This window comes from Trachurus trachurus, assembly GCF_905171665.1.
Source record: "Trachurus trachurus genome assembly, contig: scaffold_111_arrow_ctg1, whole genome shotgun sequence".
NCBI lineage: Eukaryota > Metazoa > Chordata > Actinopteri > Carangiformes > Carangidae > Trachurus > Trachurus trachurus.
Window position 1 is genome coordinate 120672 of NW_028155244.1, and position 17422 is coordinate 138093.

General features: G+C 39.2%; 1 protein-coding gene across 5 annotated transcripts in view; it reads left to right on the top strand.

Annotated features, from left to right (window-relative positions):
* The window catches only part of LOC311007942 (neurofibromin), a 128101-nt gene that overhangs the window by 28586 nt on the left and 82093 nt on the right, over positions 1 to 17422 (top strand). For all 5 annotated transcript variants that reach the window (XM_084001360.1, XM_084001359.1, XM_084001361.1 and 2 more), the window contains 8 exons: positions 6578 to 6717; positions 7914 to 8036; positions 9088 to 9171; positions 9857 to 9973; positions 11958 to 12139; positions 13261 to 13472; positions 15941 to 16102; positions 16494 to 16591. In XM_084001360.1, coding sequence (XP_083857486.1) covers positions 6578 to 6717; positions 7914 to 8036; positions 9088 to 9171; positions 9857 to 9973; positions 11958 to 12139; positions 13261 to 13472; positions 15941 to 16102; positions 16494 to 16591 — 1118 coding nt within the window. The remainder of the gene's footprint in view (positions 1 to 6577; positions 6718 to 7913; positions 8037 to 9087; positions 9172 to 9856; positions 9974 to 11957; positions 12140 to 13260; positions 13473 to 15940; positions 16103 to 16493; positions 16592 to 17422) is intronic.

Here is a 17422-nt window from a genome sequence, read left to right on the forward strand (position 1 = left end):
TCTATCTATCTATCTATCTATCTATCTATCACTCTATCTATCTATCTATCTATCTATCTATCTATCACTCTATCTATCTATCTATCTATCTATCTATCTATCTATCTATCTATCTATCACTCTATCTATCTATCACTCTATCTATCTATCTATCTATCTATCTATCTATCACTCTATCTATCTATCTATCTATCTATCTATCTATCACTCTATCTATCTATCTATCTATCTATCTATCTATCTATCTATCTATCTATCTATCTATCTATCTATCACTCTATCACTCTATCTATCTATCTATCTATCTATCTATCTATCTATCTATCTATCTACTATCTATCTATCTATCTATCACTCTATCACTCTATCTATCTATCTATCTATCTATCTATCTATCTATCTATCTATCTATCTATCTATCTATCTATCTATCACTCTATCACTCTATCTATCTATCTATCTATCTATCTATCTATCTATCTATCTATCTATCTATCACTCTATCACTCTATCTATCTATCTATCTATCTATCTATCTATCTATCACTCTATCTATCTATCTATCTATCTATCTATCTATCTATCTATCTATCTATCTATCTATCTATCTATCACTCTATCTATCTATCTATCTATCACTCTATCTATCTATCTATCTATCTATCTATCTATCTATCTATCTATCTATCACTCTATCTATCTATCTATCTATCTATCTATCTATCTATCTATCTATCTATCTATCTATCTATCTATCTATCTATCACTCTATCTATCTATCTATCTATCACTCTATCTATCTATCTATCTATCTATCTATCACTCTATCTATCTATCTATCTATCTATCTATCTATCTATCACTCTATCTATCTATCTATCTATCACTCTATCTATCTATCTATCTATCTATCTATCTATCACTCTATCTATCTATCTATCTATCTATCTATCTATCTATCTATCTATCTATCTATCTATCACTCTATCTATCTATCACTCTATCTATCTATCTATCTATCTATCTATCTATCTATCACTCTATCTATCTATCTATCTATCTATCTATCTATCTATCTATCTATCTATCTATCTATCACTCTATCACTCTATCTATCTATCTATCTATCTATCTATCTATCTATCTATCTATCTATCTATCTATCTACTATCTATCTATCTATCTATCTATCTATCTATCTATCTATCTATCTATCTATCACTCTATCACTCTATCTATCTATCTATCTATCTATCTATCTATCTATCTATCTATCTATCTATCTATCTATCTATCTATCTATCTACTATCTATCTATCTATCTATCTATCTATCTATCTATCTACTATCTATCTATCTATCTACTATCTATCTATCTATCTATCTATCTATCTATCTATCTATCTATCTATCTATCTATCTATCACTCTATCTATCTATCTATCTATCTATCTATCTATCTATCTATCTATCTATCTATCTATCACTCTATCACTCTATCTATCTATCTATCTATCTATCTATCTATCTATCTATCTATCTATCTATCTATCTACTATCTATCTATCTATCTATCTATCTATCTATCTATCTATCTATCTATCTATCTATCTATCTATCACTCTATCACTCTATCTATCTATCTATCTATCTATCTACTATCTATCTATCTATCTATCTATCTATCTATCTATCTATCTATCTATCTATCTATCTATCACTCTATCACTCTATCTATCTATCTATCTATCTATCTATCTATCTATCTATCTATCTATCTATCTATCTATCTATCTATCTATCTATCTATCTATCTATCTATCTACTATCTATCTATCTATCTATCTATCTATCTACCCACTGCTCTTCACCAAGCTACGCAACGCCATCGGCAGGTTCTTCGACACGCAGGGCCCGGTGAGATACAACGCCAACATACATGGATGAATGAATAAATACTTTATTTCAAACATGTGAATAACATATTACACTTGAAGCACTAGTCGATAAAAACCTTGTATGTGTGAAAAGGAATAGGAAGCTTAGCTCAAACACTGGAAGTGTATAGGTAGTGTTAGCCTGCCTCCACCTAAAGTCGTTAATTAGCTTAGCTCAAACACTGGAAGTGTATGGGTAGTGTTAGCCTGCCTCCCACCTAAAGTCGCTAATTAGCTTAGCTCAAACGCTGGAAGTGTATGGGTAGTGTTAGCCTGCCTCCCACCTAAAGTCGCTAATTAGCTTAGCTCAAACACTGGAAGTGTATGGGTAGTGTTAGCCTGCCTCCACCTAAAGTCGCTAATTAGCTTAGCTCAAACACTGGAAGTGTATGGGTAGTGTTAGCCTGCCTCCACCTAAAGTCGCTAATTAGCTTAGCTCAAACGCTGGAAGTGTATGGGTAGTGTTAGCCTGCCTCCACCTAAAGTCGCTAATTAGCTTAGCTCAAACACTGGAAGTGTATGGGTAGTGTTAGCCTGCCTCCACCTAAAGTCGCTAATTAGCTTAGCTCAAACACTGGAAGTGTATGGGTAGTGTTAGCCTGCCTCCCACCTAAAGTCGCTAATTAGCTTAGCTCAAACACTGGAAGTGTATGGGTAGTGTTAGCCTGCCTCCACCTAAAGTCGCTAATTAGCTTAGCTCAAACGCTGGAAGTGTATGGGTAGTGTTAGCCTGCCTCCACCTAAAGTCGCTAATTAGCTTAGCTCAAACACTGGAAGTGTATGGGTAGTGTTAGCCTGCCTCCACCTAAAGTCGCTAATTAGCTTAGCTCAAACGCTGGAAGTGTATAGGTAGTGTTAGCCTGCCTCCACCTAAAGTCGCTAATTAGCTTAGCTCAAACGCTGGAAGTGTATAAGTAGTGTTAGCCTGCCTCCACCTAAAGTCGCTAATTAGCTTAGCTCAAACACTGGAAGTGTATGGGTAGTGTTAGCCTGCCTCCACCTAAAGTCGCTAATTAGCTTAGCTCAAACACTGGAAGTGTATGGGTAGTGTTAGCCTGCCTCCACTAGGGCTGGGTATTGTTGAGAATCTCACGATTCGATTCATTAGGTCACGATTCGATTCGATATCGATTCGATTCGATATTGATTGAAATGCTTCGATATCGATTCAGTATCAAGCAGAAATACACAAATAAGAGTACCAGATTTTTTTTTTTTAAATAATTATTTGTTTAGTTTCATGCCTTATGAACAGCCATAGTATAACTCATAGCATAACAAAATATGACACTGCTTTAACACTGAACTACAGTGCAGCTAAATTTAAATTAGGCTATGTGTTACTTTCCTCTTGGAAAATAACTCATAACATTTTGAGTAATAAAACAATACAAAACAATATTATTAATAATAGCCTACTGCACAACTGAAAATATTGTAGCGACCCCGCAGTTAATGTTCTTGTTATGATGTTTAAGTTCTGTGATTTCTGACTGACTGTCAATGTGTATGGTACGGGCAGGTGGGATGAGAAACTGAGGGACTGGGGTGAGTGTGAGGAAGACAGAGTCCTGTCTGTGTGTAGGTGAGTGAGTGAGGAGGAGCAGAGGAAGAAGTGAGAGCAGCTGTCAGACAGTGTTGCCAACTTGGCGACTTTGTCGCTAAATCTGGCGACTTTCCAATCCCTCTTGGTGACTTTTTTTTGTCAAAAGCGACTAGCGACAAATCTAGCGACTTTTTCCAGTGATATTACAAACGTTTCTGGACCTGAAATCACGTTATCACAGCTGTTTTCAACGAGCAGCGGCGCTGCCGCGGGCACTCACAGGTAGTCAGCCTACACAGTAGTGTCACGGAGCTGCCTCCGCTGCATTCAGGGACGCGCTGCTCCACGCCACAGACATAAAGAGCGCCGCTGGCCGCCGCCGGCGCACCCACGGAATCGGCGCCTATAAATACAAAATGAATCCCCACATCTGCTTTCAGGTTTGAAGGTGCTGGCTTAACGCTGCTGCTGCTACTCACTCCCATATTGTTATGGTTTGGTCTAGTGCGGCCCCCGTCCGTACAGCGCGAATCACACGAGGGTGTTGCTCGCAGCGCCCCCACTGGCCAGGGGCTTGAATCGATTCAGAAGAGTGCTGAATCGATATTGAATTGCAGAGAAAAGAATCGCAATGCATTGCTGAATCGATATTTTTACCCAGCCCTAGCCTCCACCTAAAGTCGCTAATTAGCTTAGCTCAAACGCTGGAAGTGTATAGGTAGTGTTAGCCTGCCTCCACCTAAAGTCGCTAATTAGCTTAGCTCAAACGCTGGAAGTGTATAAGTAGTGTTAGCCTGCCTCCACCTAAAGTCGCTAATTAGCTTAGCTCAAACACTGGAAGTGTATAGGTAGTGTTAGCCTGCCTCCACCTAAAGTCGCTAATTAGCTTAGCTCAAACACTGGAAGTGTATGGGTAGTGTTAGCCTGCCTCCACCTAAAGTCGCTAATTAGCTTAGCTCAAACACTGGAAGTGTATGGGTAGTGTTAGCCTGCCTCCACCTAAAGTCGCTAATTAGCTTAGCTCAAACGCTGGAAGTGTATGGGTAGTGTTAGCCTGCCTCCACCTAAAGTCGCTAATTAGCTTAGCTCAAACGCTGGAAGTGTATAGGTAGTGTTAGCCTGCCTCCACCTAAAGTCGCTAATTAGCTTAGCTCAAACGCTGGAAGTGTATAAGTAGTGTTAGCCTGCCTCCACCTAAAGTCGCTAATTAGCTTAGCTCAAACACTGGAAGTGTATAGGTAGTGTTAGCCTGCCTCCACCTAAAGTCGCTAATTAGCTTAGCTCAAACACTGGAAGTGTATAGGTAGTGTTAGCCTGCCTCCACCTAAAGTCGCTAATTAGCTTAGCTCAAACACTGGAAGTGTATGGGTAGTGTTAGCCTGCCTCCACCTAAAGTCGCTAATTAGCTTAGCTCAAACGCTGGGGGAAAAAAAAAATTAATCTTTTTTTTTTTTTGAGAAATTTTACAACTTTTTCTATATATATATATATTTTTTTAATTTTGAGAATTTTTTCCACTTTTTTTCTAGAGAATTTTAACCTTTTTTTTTTTAATCTTACCACTTTTTCCCAGAAAATTCTCTACAATATTTCCGAAAATTCACGCCATTGGCTCTAATTTGAACGTTCATTACTCCTAGTAATCTCCTAGCGTGGTGAATGTGCAGATCACAACTTGTCCACCAGAGCGTTGTGGAGTTGTTGGATTGTGTATTTGATGAGTTTGATGATGAGGGAAACAGATACAGATGAAACTCCGTCTTTCCGTCTGTACGTGTCACGTGACCGGCTGCTGCGTGTTATGTTGTTCTGTTTATTTATTTGATATGGACGTCACAGATACATTGAGACTGTTCCAGTGGACAGACCAGATGCTTTGCTTGAGTGTGTTTAGCACATGTGCTAATTTTCAACACCAGTCCATAGGCGGCTAATCTAAAAACACAGACCATAATTATCAACAGTATGAGATAAAACCAAGTGCATGAGACTACATCATGACAGTAGCAGACTAATCTAAAAACAGCAGGTTCAGGTGAGTGGGTAAAGTGTTCCATAGGTTAACTAACCCCTCCTACTGAGAAGGCAGACCGTCCACATGATGTTGTAGCTACACTTGGGAACAATGCAGTCGCCGTTGTGGGCAGGGCCGTTGCTATGAATTCTGGGCCCCCTTAAAGAATACTAAAGTGGGCCCCTCCCCCTAACTTTTCCTTTTTTTTTCTTAGACTACGTATGTATTATCGTTTTTTATTTAGCCTTCTTTGTTTTGATGCTAATGCAGCATTACACTGCAAAAACTCAAGTATCTTAGCAAGAATATTTGTCTTATTTCTAGTCAAAATGTCATTTCTAGTCAAAACAAATCTCATTCTACTTAAAATAAGACTCATCATATTAAAAGCAGCTTGTTTTTAGACACTTTTTACTTCTTTCAAGCAGATTTTCACTTGGAATAAGTCGAAAAAATCTGATAGTGGAGCAAGTTTTTCTTATTACAAGCACAAAAAACTTCCTTTCACTGGCAGATTTTTCAATTTATTGTGAATTTAAGTGAAAATGATCTAAAAACAAGTTAATTTTTAGGTTATGAGTCTTATTTTAAGTGAAAAGAGATTAGTTTTGACTAGAAATGAGACATTTGGACAAGAAATAAGACAAATATTCTTGGAAAGATGTAGAGTTTTTACAGTGTACTATGAGTATGAGTCAGGGTCTAAGCAGAATAAATCAGTCATACAAAGATTAGACTACTGGGGTTTTTTATGGGCCCCACTGGGCGCTGGGCCCCTAGAGTTATCATCACCTTTCTCCCCTAGACAACGGCCCTGGTTGTAGGAGGCTCGTGTGTTAACTCGGCTTGAGCTGCAGCGTTTTAAAACAGGGCTGATACACAGTTATGAAGACATTTAAAAACCAGTCTGATGTTACAGTCAATCATAAAGTTTTCAAATGCAAGAAGAAGGTTGTGTTTCCTCAGGAAGCAGCAGTGGTGCCATCTCAGTGGTTTTTGATCCATAATTTTTATACATTTTTATTGCTTGCTTATATATATATATATTTGTGGCGATCCCGTTGTTCCCGTTGTTGCCAGGTTCCCATCAACGACACCAACACCCAGTTTGTGGAGCAGACGATCGCCATCATGAAGAACCTGCTGGACAACCACACGGAGGGCAGCTCGGAGCACCTGGGCCAGGCCAGCATCGAGACCATGATGCTCAACCTGGTCAGGTAACAACACCTTCACTGTTATTCTGCTCACCACCACGTGTGTGACCCGTTATGTCAAAACGAGTCGGATGTCGCAACGTTCTGTTTTTAGATAATCAGTAAAAGTGGTAAGATTTAAATAAAATAAAATAAAATAAAAACAAAAAACTTGAAGATTTCTTTGAAAAAACTGGTAAAATTTCTCAAAAGAATTCTAAAAAAGCAAAAAAGTGGTAAGATTTCACAAAAAAAATGTAGAAAAATATGGTAAAATTTCTCTCTCAAAAGAAAGTGGCAAACAATTAAACAAAAAGGGGTCAAATTTCTTGAAAAAAATAATAACAAGTAAAAAAGAAAAATTGAGAAGAAACTGGTGTTTTTTTTTTTAAAGTGGTAACATTTATGAAAAAAAAAAGAATTCTAGGAAAAAAAAGGGCCAAACAATAAAACAAAAAGGGGAAACATTTCTTGAAAAAAAAAAGTATAAAAGAAAAATTGAGAAGAAACTGGTAAAATTTCTCAAAAAAATTCTAGGAAAAGTGGTAAAATTTCTAAAATTTTCAAAGAAACTTGTAATACAAAAAGATTTACATTTCATGTCTACTTTCATCGTGTAAAGTTTCATTGTGATAGGAGTTGTCGGCACCATAGACTTTATACAGTAAATAATGATGAGAATTAAACATATTTCCCCAACTAGGATTTCTTAGGACTTTTAGTTTGTTGTTCTAGACACCTCATAGAAATGATGTATGGTGAAAAACATTCTGTTACTGTTAGTTCTATTTCTGGGTCCAGAATGAGCTAACTTGCCTGGACGACACCACGTGTGTGACCCGTTCTGATGTCGCAACGATAATCAGCTGATAACGTGGAAAACCCATAACCTAGAAAATCAATAAAAAACTTTTACAGTGTCTGAATAACAGACTATAATAAGGGTAATAATAAGGAATAATTTAATTGTATTTAATTGTATTCTTTTTTTTTTTTTTTGTCCCATTTATTCTTATTTATTTATGTATTTAAGTGACTCCATTAGTCTGATGTCTGATGTCACCGTCCATTTGCTTTATGTTATTGTTTTGTCTGTTGGAGGGGATGTTTCTACATTTAACGTTGAGTTTGAAATACGTTTGAAATTTCAATAAAAAAAGAGTAAAATACTTCTGATACAAATTCAAGTAAAAACTCCCTGCTCCTCCTCGTCCTCTCAGGTACGTGCGTATCCTAGGCAACGTGGTCCACGCCATCCAGATCAAGACGAAGCTGTGTCAGCTGGTGGAGGTGATGATGGAGCGGAGGGACGACCTGTCCTTCTGCCAGGAGATGAAGTTCAGGTGAGGCAGCATCAGATTAGATTTATTACATTAGATTTATTAGATTTATTACATTAGATTAGATTTATTACATTAGATTAGATTTATCAGATTAGATTTATTAGATTAGATTTATTAGATTAGATTTATTACATCAGATTAGATTTATTACATTAGATTTATTACATTAGATTAGATTTATTACATCAGATTAGATTTATCAGATTAGATTTATTAGATTAGATTTATTAGATTAGATTTATTACATCAGATTAGATTTATTACATTAGATTTATTACATTAGATTTATTACATCAGATTAGATTTATTACATCAGATTAGATTTATTAGATTAGATTTATTAGATTTATTAGATTAGATTTATTATATTAGATTAGATTAGATTTATTAGATTAGATTTATTAGATATATTAGATTAGATTTATTAGATTAGATTTATTAGATTAGATTTATTATATTAGATTAGATTAGATTTATTAGATATATTAGATTAGATTTATTAGATTAGATTTATTACATTAGATTTATTAGATTAGATTTATTAGATTAGATTTATTAGATTAGATTAGATTTATTAGATTCGATTTATTAGATTAGATTCATTAGATTAGATTAGATTTTATTTGATCGTGTCGTATTCAAACCGTCCAACCAGAGTGCAGCAGGAAGGAGCACGGCCAATCAAACCCCAGACAATCAATGACACGTGTCGACTGCACTTCATGTTATTGGCCACTAGAGGTCCAGCTGGACTTTCTATCTCATAATTATGACTTTTAATCTCATATTTTATTCTTTTATCTCATATTTATCTTCGTTTACTTTTACATCTGATCATGTTTTACCTGTTATCCCATAATTATCTCTATTGATTATAACTGATGTGAATGTTTTTCATCCAGTCGTGTTTTCACATTGATGATGTGAATCTTGAGGCTGCGATAGTGAACAGTGTCACCATGACGACAGGCTGCACTAGTCCAGTTGGTCCCGATGCGTTTAAACACCTCAGCGTGTTGATTATTATGGTCTGTTCTGTCCCGTCCCTCAGGAACAAGATGGTGGAGTACCTGACGGACTGGGTGATGGGGACGTCCAACCAGGCGGCCGACGACGACATCAAGTGTCTGACGAGGTGAAGCAGCGCCGTCGTCACACAACTCTACTCAACTCAGTCAATCAAACTTTATTTATACAGCACTTCTCCTACATAGACATTAACACAAAGCGCCGTCACTCAACTCAGCTGCTGCTCTGAGAGACAGAGAGAGATTGATTTATTCAGATCTCCAGTAGCTATGGCAACGCCAAAGCTATTCTTCCTTCGGTCCATACAACATCTTTACTAGGGGTGGGAGAAAAAATCCATTCACATAAATATCGCAAACTTTTTTGACGATTTTTAAATCAATTTTTTTTTTTGAAAAATCTATTTTTTTTTTTGAAAAAAAAAATTTCTTTGGATTTTTTTTTTTTTTTTTTTTACATCTACATTCCCTTTTTTTAAACATGTTCACAATTTTAAAAGGTAACAAGTTGTTATACACTTTGTACATTATCAATGCTATTTTATAATCCACCAAGTCCATACATTTAGAGACCCTTAATTTAATAAATAATTCATTTGATGGTCTCTGTGTGTGTGTGTGTGTGTGTGTGTGTGTGTGTGTGTGTGTGTGTGTGTGTGTGTGTGTGTGTGTGTGTGTGTGTGTGTGTGTGTGTGTGTGTGTGTGTGTGTGTGTGTGTGTGTGTGTGTGTGTGTGTGTGTGTGTGTGTGTGTGTGTGTCTCTATGTGTGTCTCTATGTGTGTGTCTCTCCAGGGACCTGGACCAGGCCAGCATGGAGGCCGTGGTGTCTCTCCTGGCTGGACTTCCTCTGCAGCCGGAGGAGGGGGACGGGGTCGAGCTGATGGAGGCCAAGTCCCAACTCTTCCTCAAGTAAGATACACACACACACACACACACACACACACACACACACACACACACACACACACACACACACACACACACACACACACACACACACACAGTAGTAGTAATAAACTCAAACTCTAGTTGGAAAAGTGTTTTAGAGCAGTGGTTGTCAACCTGGGGTCCGGGGACCCCGACGGGTCCTTCAGAGATTTAAAGGGGGTCCCCAACTTTTTCTTGAAACTTTACCACTTTTTCTAGATTTCTTTTTTTAACTTTTTGTTTTAGAAATTTTACCGCTTTTTTCTAGATAATTTTTGCTTTTTTATTTTTATTTTGAACATTTTTTTACGAGAAATTTTACCACATTTTTCTAGAAGTTTTTTTTTTTATTTAACACTTTTTCTAGATTTTTTTAATTAACTTTTTGTTTTGAATATTTTACCGCTTTTTTCTAGAAAATGCTTCCTTTTTTAATATATTTTTAACATTTTTTAACGAGAAATTTTACCACTTTTTTCTAGAAGTAATTTTTTTTTTTTAATTTTACCACTTTTTCTAGATTTTTTTTTTTACACTTTTTTGTTTGAGAAATGTTACCGCTTTTTACTATAAATGTTTTACTTTTTTTTTCTTTTCCTTTAATTTTTTACCATTTCTTCCTAGAAATGTTTAAATGTAGCTCATGTGTGATATAAAGACAACATGAAATGAGCTAAAGGAGCATTTCAACAAAACTGAGTGAAAGATACAAACCTGAAGCTGCACAAAAGTGCATTTATAAAATAAAAATATGTTTTTAAAAGCCAATATACGATATGCAGAAGAGAGCAGTAAGAATAGTGAACAAAGCAGGTTAATATGATCACACCAACACAATGTTCAGAAAATCACTGACACTGACATTCAGAATTCAAAATTCAAAACCGCACAAATTCTGTATAAAGCAACATCATAAATGACTACCTGGCCATGTACAAAAACACTTTAGTGATAGAGAAGGTGGATACTATACTATACTATACTATACTATACTATCTACTATCTGAGAGGGAGATGGGATTTTAAACAACCGATTGTTCACACTGCTCTGAAAAGCGTGTGTGTGTCTGTCTGTGGAACAAGTTACCTGATGAGATCAAAACAAGTAAAAAAAAATCTGGTGCAATTTAAAAATAAGTAAAGCTAGTTTTTTGTGTTTGTAATAAGATAGAAAAACTTGCTCCACTATCAGATTTTTCTACTTATTTCAAGTGAAAATCTGCTTGAAAGAAGTAAAAAGTGTCTAAAAACAAGCTGCTTTTAATGTGATGAGTCTTATTTTAAGTAGAATGAGATTAGTTTCGACTGGAAATAAGACAAATGTTCACGTTAAGAGTTTGAGTTTTTGCAGTGTATTCCCATGTAAAGTTTCCAACTTTTAAAAATTCCCTGGGATTGTGCCACCGTACTGACGGCGCTGCTCTGTGTGTTGCATTGTGGGTAGTGACGGCGCTGCTCTGTGTGTTGCATTGTGGGTAGTGACGGCGCTGCTCTGTGTGTTGCATTGTGGGTAGTGACGGCGCTGCTGTGTGTGTGTTGCATTGTGGGTATTGACGGCGCTGCTCTGTGTGTTGCATTGTGGGTAGTGACGGCGCTGCTGTGTGTGTTGCATTGTGGGTAGTGATGGTGCTGCTCTGTGTGTTGCATTGTGGGTAGTGACGGCGCTGCTCTGTGTGTTGCATTGTGGGTAGTGATGGTGCTGCTCTGTGTGTTGCATTGTGGGTAGTGACGGCGCTGCTCTGTGTGTGTTGCATTGTGGGTAGTGACGGCGCTGCTCTGTGTGTTGCATTGTGGGTAGTGACGGCGCTGCTCTGTGTGTTGCATTGTGGGTAGTGATGGTGCTGCTCTGTGTGTTGCATTGTGGGTAGTGACGGCGCTGCTCTGTGTGTTGCATTGTGGGTAGTGACGGCGCTGCTCTGTGTGTGTTGCATTGTGGGTAGTGACGGCGCTGCTGTGTGTGTTGCAGGTACTTCACGCTGTTCATGAACCTGCTGAACGACTGCAGCGAGGTGGAGGACGACGGCCAGCCGGTCGGCGGCCGTAAGCGCGGCATGTCGCGGCGCCTCGCCTCGCTGCGCCACTGCACCGTGCTCGCCATGTCCAACCTGCTCAACGCCAACGTGGACAGCGGCCTCATGCACTCCATCGGTAAGTGGTGTCGTCTACGTCAGTGCTTCTCAACCTGGACCACGGACCCATTGGACCAGATTTAAATAAGTGTTAAGCAAACACCAGAAATACAGAAATATTTGTTCTGAGACTGAAGAACATTACTTTTTTATACTTTTCAATTAGGGCCAATGGCGTGAATTTTTGGAAATATTAGAGAGAAATTTCTGGAAAAAAGTGGTTCAATTTCTCCAAAAACATTTCTAGGAAGAAGTGGTAAAAATTTAAGAAAAAGAAAAAAAAAGTAAAAAATGTATAGAAAAAAGGGGTAAAATTTCTTAAACAAAAAAGTGTAAAAAAAAAAAATCTAGAAAAAGTGGTAAAATTAAAAAAAAAAAAAAAAAACTTCTTGGAAAAAAGTGGTAACATTTCTTGTTAAAAAAATGTTCAAAATCAAAATAAAAAAGTAAAAATTTTCTAGAAAAAAGCGGTAAAATTTCTAAAACAAAAAGTTAAAAAAAGAAATCTAGAAAAAGTGGTAAAGTTTCAAGAAAAAGTTGGGGACCCCCTTTAAATCTCTCAAGGACCCCTAGGGGTCCCCAGACCCCACGTTGAGAACCACTGGTCTCTGTGATACTCAGGTTTACTCAGCATTATAATACTTCATTATACCAGTACAACTATCTAACTACAGTAATACATAAATACTACAGTATAGTACAACTAAACTATCTAACTAAAGTAAATGTCAGTGGTTCTCAGAGTGGGAGGGTTGACAGGGTTCAAGGGGTTCCACTACTTTTTATTTTACCACTTTTTACTAGAATTTTTTCACTTTTTTTTCAGAAATGTTATCACTTTTTTTATTTTATTTTTTATAGAAATTTTGCCAGTTTTCCTAGATTTCTTTGGAGAAATTTTACCAGTTTCTTCTCAATTTTTCTTTTTTACTTGTTATAATTTTTTTCACCCCTTTTTGTTTTATTGTTTGCCACTTTCTTTTGAGAGAGAAATTTTACCACATTTTTCTAAAAATTTTTGTGAAATCTTACCACTTTTTAGCTTTTTCTAGAATTCCTTCGAGAAATTTTACCAGTTTTTTCAAAGAAATCTTCAACTTTTTTGTTTATTTTATTTTAATCTTACCACTTTTTCTGCAGGTCTGGGCTACCACAAGGACCTGCAGACCAGAGCCACCTTCATGGAGGTGCTCACCAAGATCCTGCAGCAAGGGACCGAGTTCGATACCCTGGCCGAGACGGTGCTGGCCGACCGCTTCGAGCGTCTGGTGGAGCTCGTCACCATGATGGGCGACCAGGGCGAGCTGCCCATCGCCATGGCGCTGGCCAACGTGGTGCCGGGGTCGCAGTGGGTGAGGACTCGAACAGGCGTGTGTGTGTTGTCACGGGACCGTGTGTGTCCGTGTGTGTGACTTTTCCTGTGGTAGTAAGGACTTTTCCTGTGGTATTAAGGACTTTTCCTCTGGTAGTAAGGACTTTTCCTCTGGTAGTGAGGACTTTTCCTCTGGTAGTGAGGACTTTTCCTCTGGTAGTAAGGACTTTTCCTGTGGTAGTAAGGACTTTTCCTCTGGTAGTGAGGACTTTTCCTCTGGTAGTAAGGACTTTTCCTCTGGTAGTAAGGACTTTCCCTCTGGTAGTAAGACTTTTCCTCTGGTAGTAAGACTTTTCCTCTGGTAGTAAGGACTTTTCCTGTGGTAGTAAGGACTTTATCTCTGGTAGTAAGGACTTTTCCTGTGGTAGTAAGACTTTTCCTCTGGTAGTAAGACTTTTCCTCTGGTAGTAAGACTTTTCCTCTGGTAGTAAGGACTTTCCCTCTGGTGGTAAGGACTTTTCCTCTGGTAGTAAGACTTTTCCTCTGGTGGTAAGGACTTTTCCTCTGGTAGTGAGGACTTTTCCTCTGGTAGTAAGACTTTTCCTCTGGTAGTGAGGACTTTTCCTCTGGTAGTGAGGACTTTTCCTCTGGTAGTAAGACTTTTCCTCTGGTAGTGAGGACTTTTCCTCTGGTAGTGAGGACTTTTCCTCTGGTAGTGAGGACTTTTCCTCTGGTAGTAAGGACTTTTCCTGTGGTAGTAAGGACTTTTCCTCTGGTAGTGAGGACTTTTCCTCTGGTAGTAAGGACTTTTCCTCTGGTAGTAAGGACTTTCCCTCTGGTAGTAAGACTTTTCCTCTGGTAGTAAGACTTTTCCTCTGGTAGTAAGGACTTTTCCTGTGGTAGTAAGGACTTTATCTCTGGTAGTAAGGACTTTTCCTGTGGTAGTAAGACTTTTCCTCTGGTAGTAAGACTTTTCCTCTGGTAGTAAGACTTTTCCTCTGGTAGTAAGGACTTTCCCTCTGGTGGTAAGGACTTTTCCTCTGGTAGTAAGACTTTTCCTCTGGTAGTAAGGACTTTTCCTGTGGTAATAAGGACTTTTCCTCTGGTAGTAAGGACTTTTCCTCTGGTAGTAAGGACTTTTCCTCTGGTAGTAAGGACTTTTCCTGTGGTATTAAGGACTTTTCCTGTGGTAGTAAGGACTTTTCCTCTGGTAGTGAGGACTTTTCCTCTGGTAGTAAGGACTTTTCCTCTGGTAGTAAGGACTTTTCCTGTGGTAGTAAGGACTTTTCCTCTGGTAGTAAGACTTTTCGTCTGGTAGTAAGACTTTTCCTCTGGTAGTAAGGACTTTTCCTCTGGTAGTGAGGACTTTTCCTCTGGTAGTAAGGACTTTTCCTGTGGTAGTAAGGACTTTTCCTCTGGTAGTGAGGACTTTTCCTCTGGTAGTAAGGACTTTTCCTCTGGTAGTAAGGACTTTTCCTGTGGTAGTAAGGACTTTTCCTGTGGTAGTAAGGACTTTCCCTCTGGTAGTAAGACTTTTCCTCTGGTAGTAAGGACTTTTCCTGTGGTAGTAAGACTTTTCCTCTGGTAGTGAGGACTTCCCCTCTGGTGGTAAGGACTTTTCCTCTGGTAGTGAGGACTTTTCCTCTGGTAGTAAGGACTTTTCCTCTGGTAGTGAGGACTTTTCCTCTGGTAGTGAGGACTTTTCCTCTGGTAGTAAGACTTTTCCTCTGGTAGTAAGGACTTTTCCTCTGGTAGTGAGGACTTTTCCTCTGGTAGTAAGGACTTTTCCTGTGGTAGTAAGGACTTTTCCTCTGGTAGTGAGGACTTTTCCTCTGGTAGTAAGGACTTTTCCTCTGGTAGTAAGGACTTTTCCTCTGGTAGTAAGGACTTTCCCTCTGGTAGTAAGACTTTTCCTCTGGTAGTAAGACTTTTCCTCTGGTAGTAAGGACTTTTCCTGTGGTAGTAAGGACTTTATCTCTGGTAGTAAGGACTTTTCCTCTGGTAGTAAGACTTTTCCTCTGGTAGTAAGGACTTTTCCTCTGGTAGTAAGGACTTTTCCTCTGGTAGTAAGGACTTTCCCTCTGGTAGTAAGACTTTTCCTCTGGTAGTAAGACTTTTCCTCTGGTAGTAAGGACTTTTCCTGTGGTAGTAAGGACTTTATCTCTGGTAGTAAGGACTTTTCCTCTGGTAGTAAGACTTTTCCTCTGGTAGTAAGACTTTTCCTCTGGTAGTAAGGACTTTCCCTCTGGTGGTAAGGACTTTTCCTCTGGTAGTAAGACTTTTCCTCTGGTAGTAAGGACTTTTCCTGTGGTAATAAGGACTTTTCCTCTGGTAGTAAGGACTTTTCCTCTGGTAGTAAGGACTTTTCCTGTGGTATTAAGGACTTTTCCTGTGGTAGTGAGGACTTTTCCTCTGGTAGTAAGGACTTTTCCTCTGGTGTGTGTGTCTGAGGCGTTTCCCGTCCGTGTGTCTGAGGCGTTTCCTGTCCGTGTGTGTGTCCCTGTTCAGGACGAGCTGGCCCGGGTGCTGGTGACCCTGTTCGATTCCCGGCACCTGCTGTACCAGCTGCTGTGGAACATGTTCTCCAAGGAGGTGGAGCTGGCCGACTCCATGCAGACGCTGTTCAGAGGAAACAGTCTGGCCAGCAAGATCATGACCTTCTGCTTCAAGGTACGAGACAACACTGTCCTCTATCCTCTGTCCTCACATGGCCATGTGCATTTGTTTACAATGAAGCTGAAAAATGAAGTGCATCCACCTTGTTGTTCCACGTCGTTAGCCAAGATCATGTTTCTGAAACTCAGTTTACCAACTTTTCAGTCCCAGCACCAGTTCACTAGTGTTAGTGCCCAGAACAAGTGATTTGAGGGCACCCCTCCCCAAAAAAGTTTGCGCAATAGGACATTCACGTCACTGTGCCCCCTCCAATTTTTGCGTTGCATGACACCCCTGTCTCTATCCTCACCTGTCTCACCTGTCCACCTGTCCACCTGTCCACCTGTCTCACCTGTCTCACCTGTCCCCTGACCCCCTGACCTGGTGTCCTGTGATGTGGTTGCAGGTGTACGGAGCAGCGTACCTGCAGAAGCTGCTGGAGCCGCTGTTAAGAGGCGTCATCACCACACCTGAACACATCAGCTTCGAGGTGGACCCCACCAGGTGAACACACACACACACACACACACCGAGAAAAAATTGATTCACATAAATATCGCGGTATCTTCTTTGACGATTTTTAAATCGTTTTTTTTTTCACCTGAGCTGGGATGTTCAGAGGTTATAGAACATAACTCAATAGTTAAAGGACATGATACTCAATCTCTTCTATTCCACTCAGAGGTCAAGGGTGTTGAGTGTTACCTAGACTTGTAGTCAAGACCGCCTGAACCGAGACCAAGACACTACCAAGACCAGAGAGTATCAAGACCAAGACCAAGACCAAGACCAGAGAGTATCAAGACCAAGACCAGACCAAGACCAGAGAGTATCAAGACCAAGACCAAGACCAGAGAGTATCAAGACCAAGACCAAGACCAGAGAGTATCAAGACCAAGACCAGACCAAGACCAGAGAGTATCAAGACCAAGACAAGACCAAGACCAGAGAGTATCAAGACCAAGATCAGACCAAGACCAAGACCAAGACCAGAGAGTATCAAGACCAAGACCAAGACCAGAGAGTATCAAGACCAAGACCAGACCAAGACCAGAGAGTATCAAGACCAAGACCAGACCAAGACCAGAGAGTATCAAGACCAAGACCAGAGAGTATCAAGACCAAGATCAGACCAAGACCAAGACCAAGACCAGAGAGTATCAAGACCAAGACCAAGACCAAGACCAGAGAGTATCAAGACCAAGACCAGAGAGTATCAAGACCAAGACCAAGACCAAGACCAGAGAGTATCAAGACCAAGACCAGACCAGACCAAGACCAAGACCAAGACCAAGACCAGAGAGTATCAAGACCAAGACCAGACCAAGACCAGAG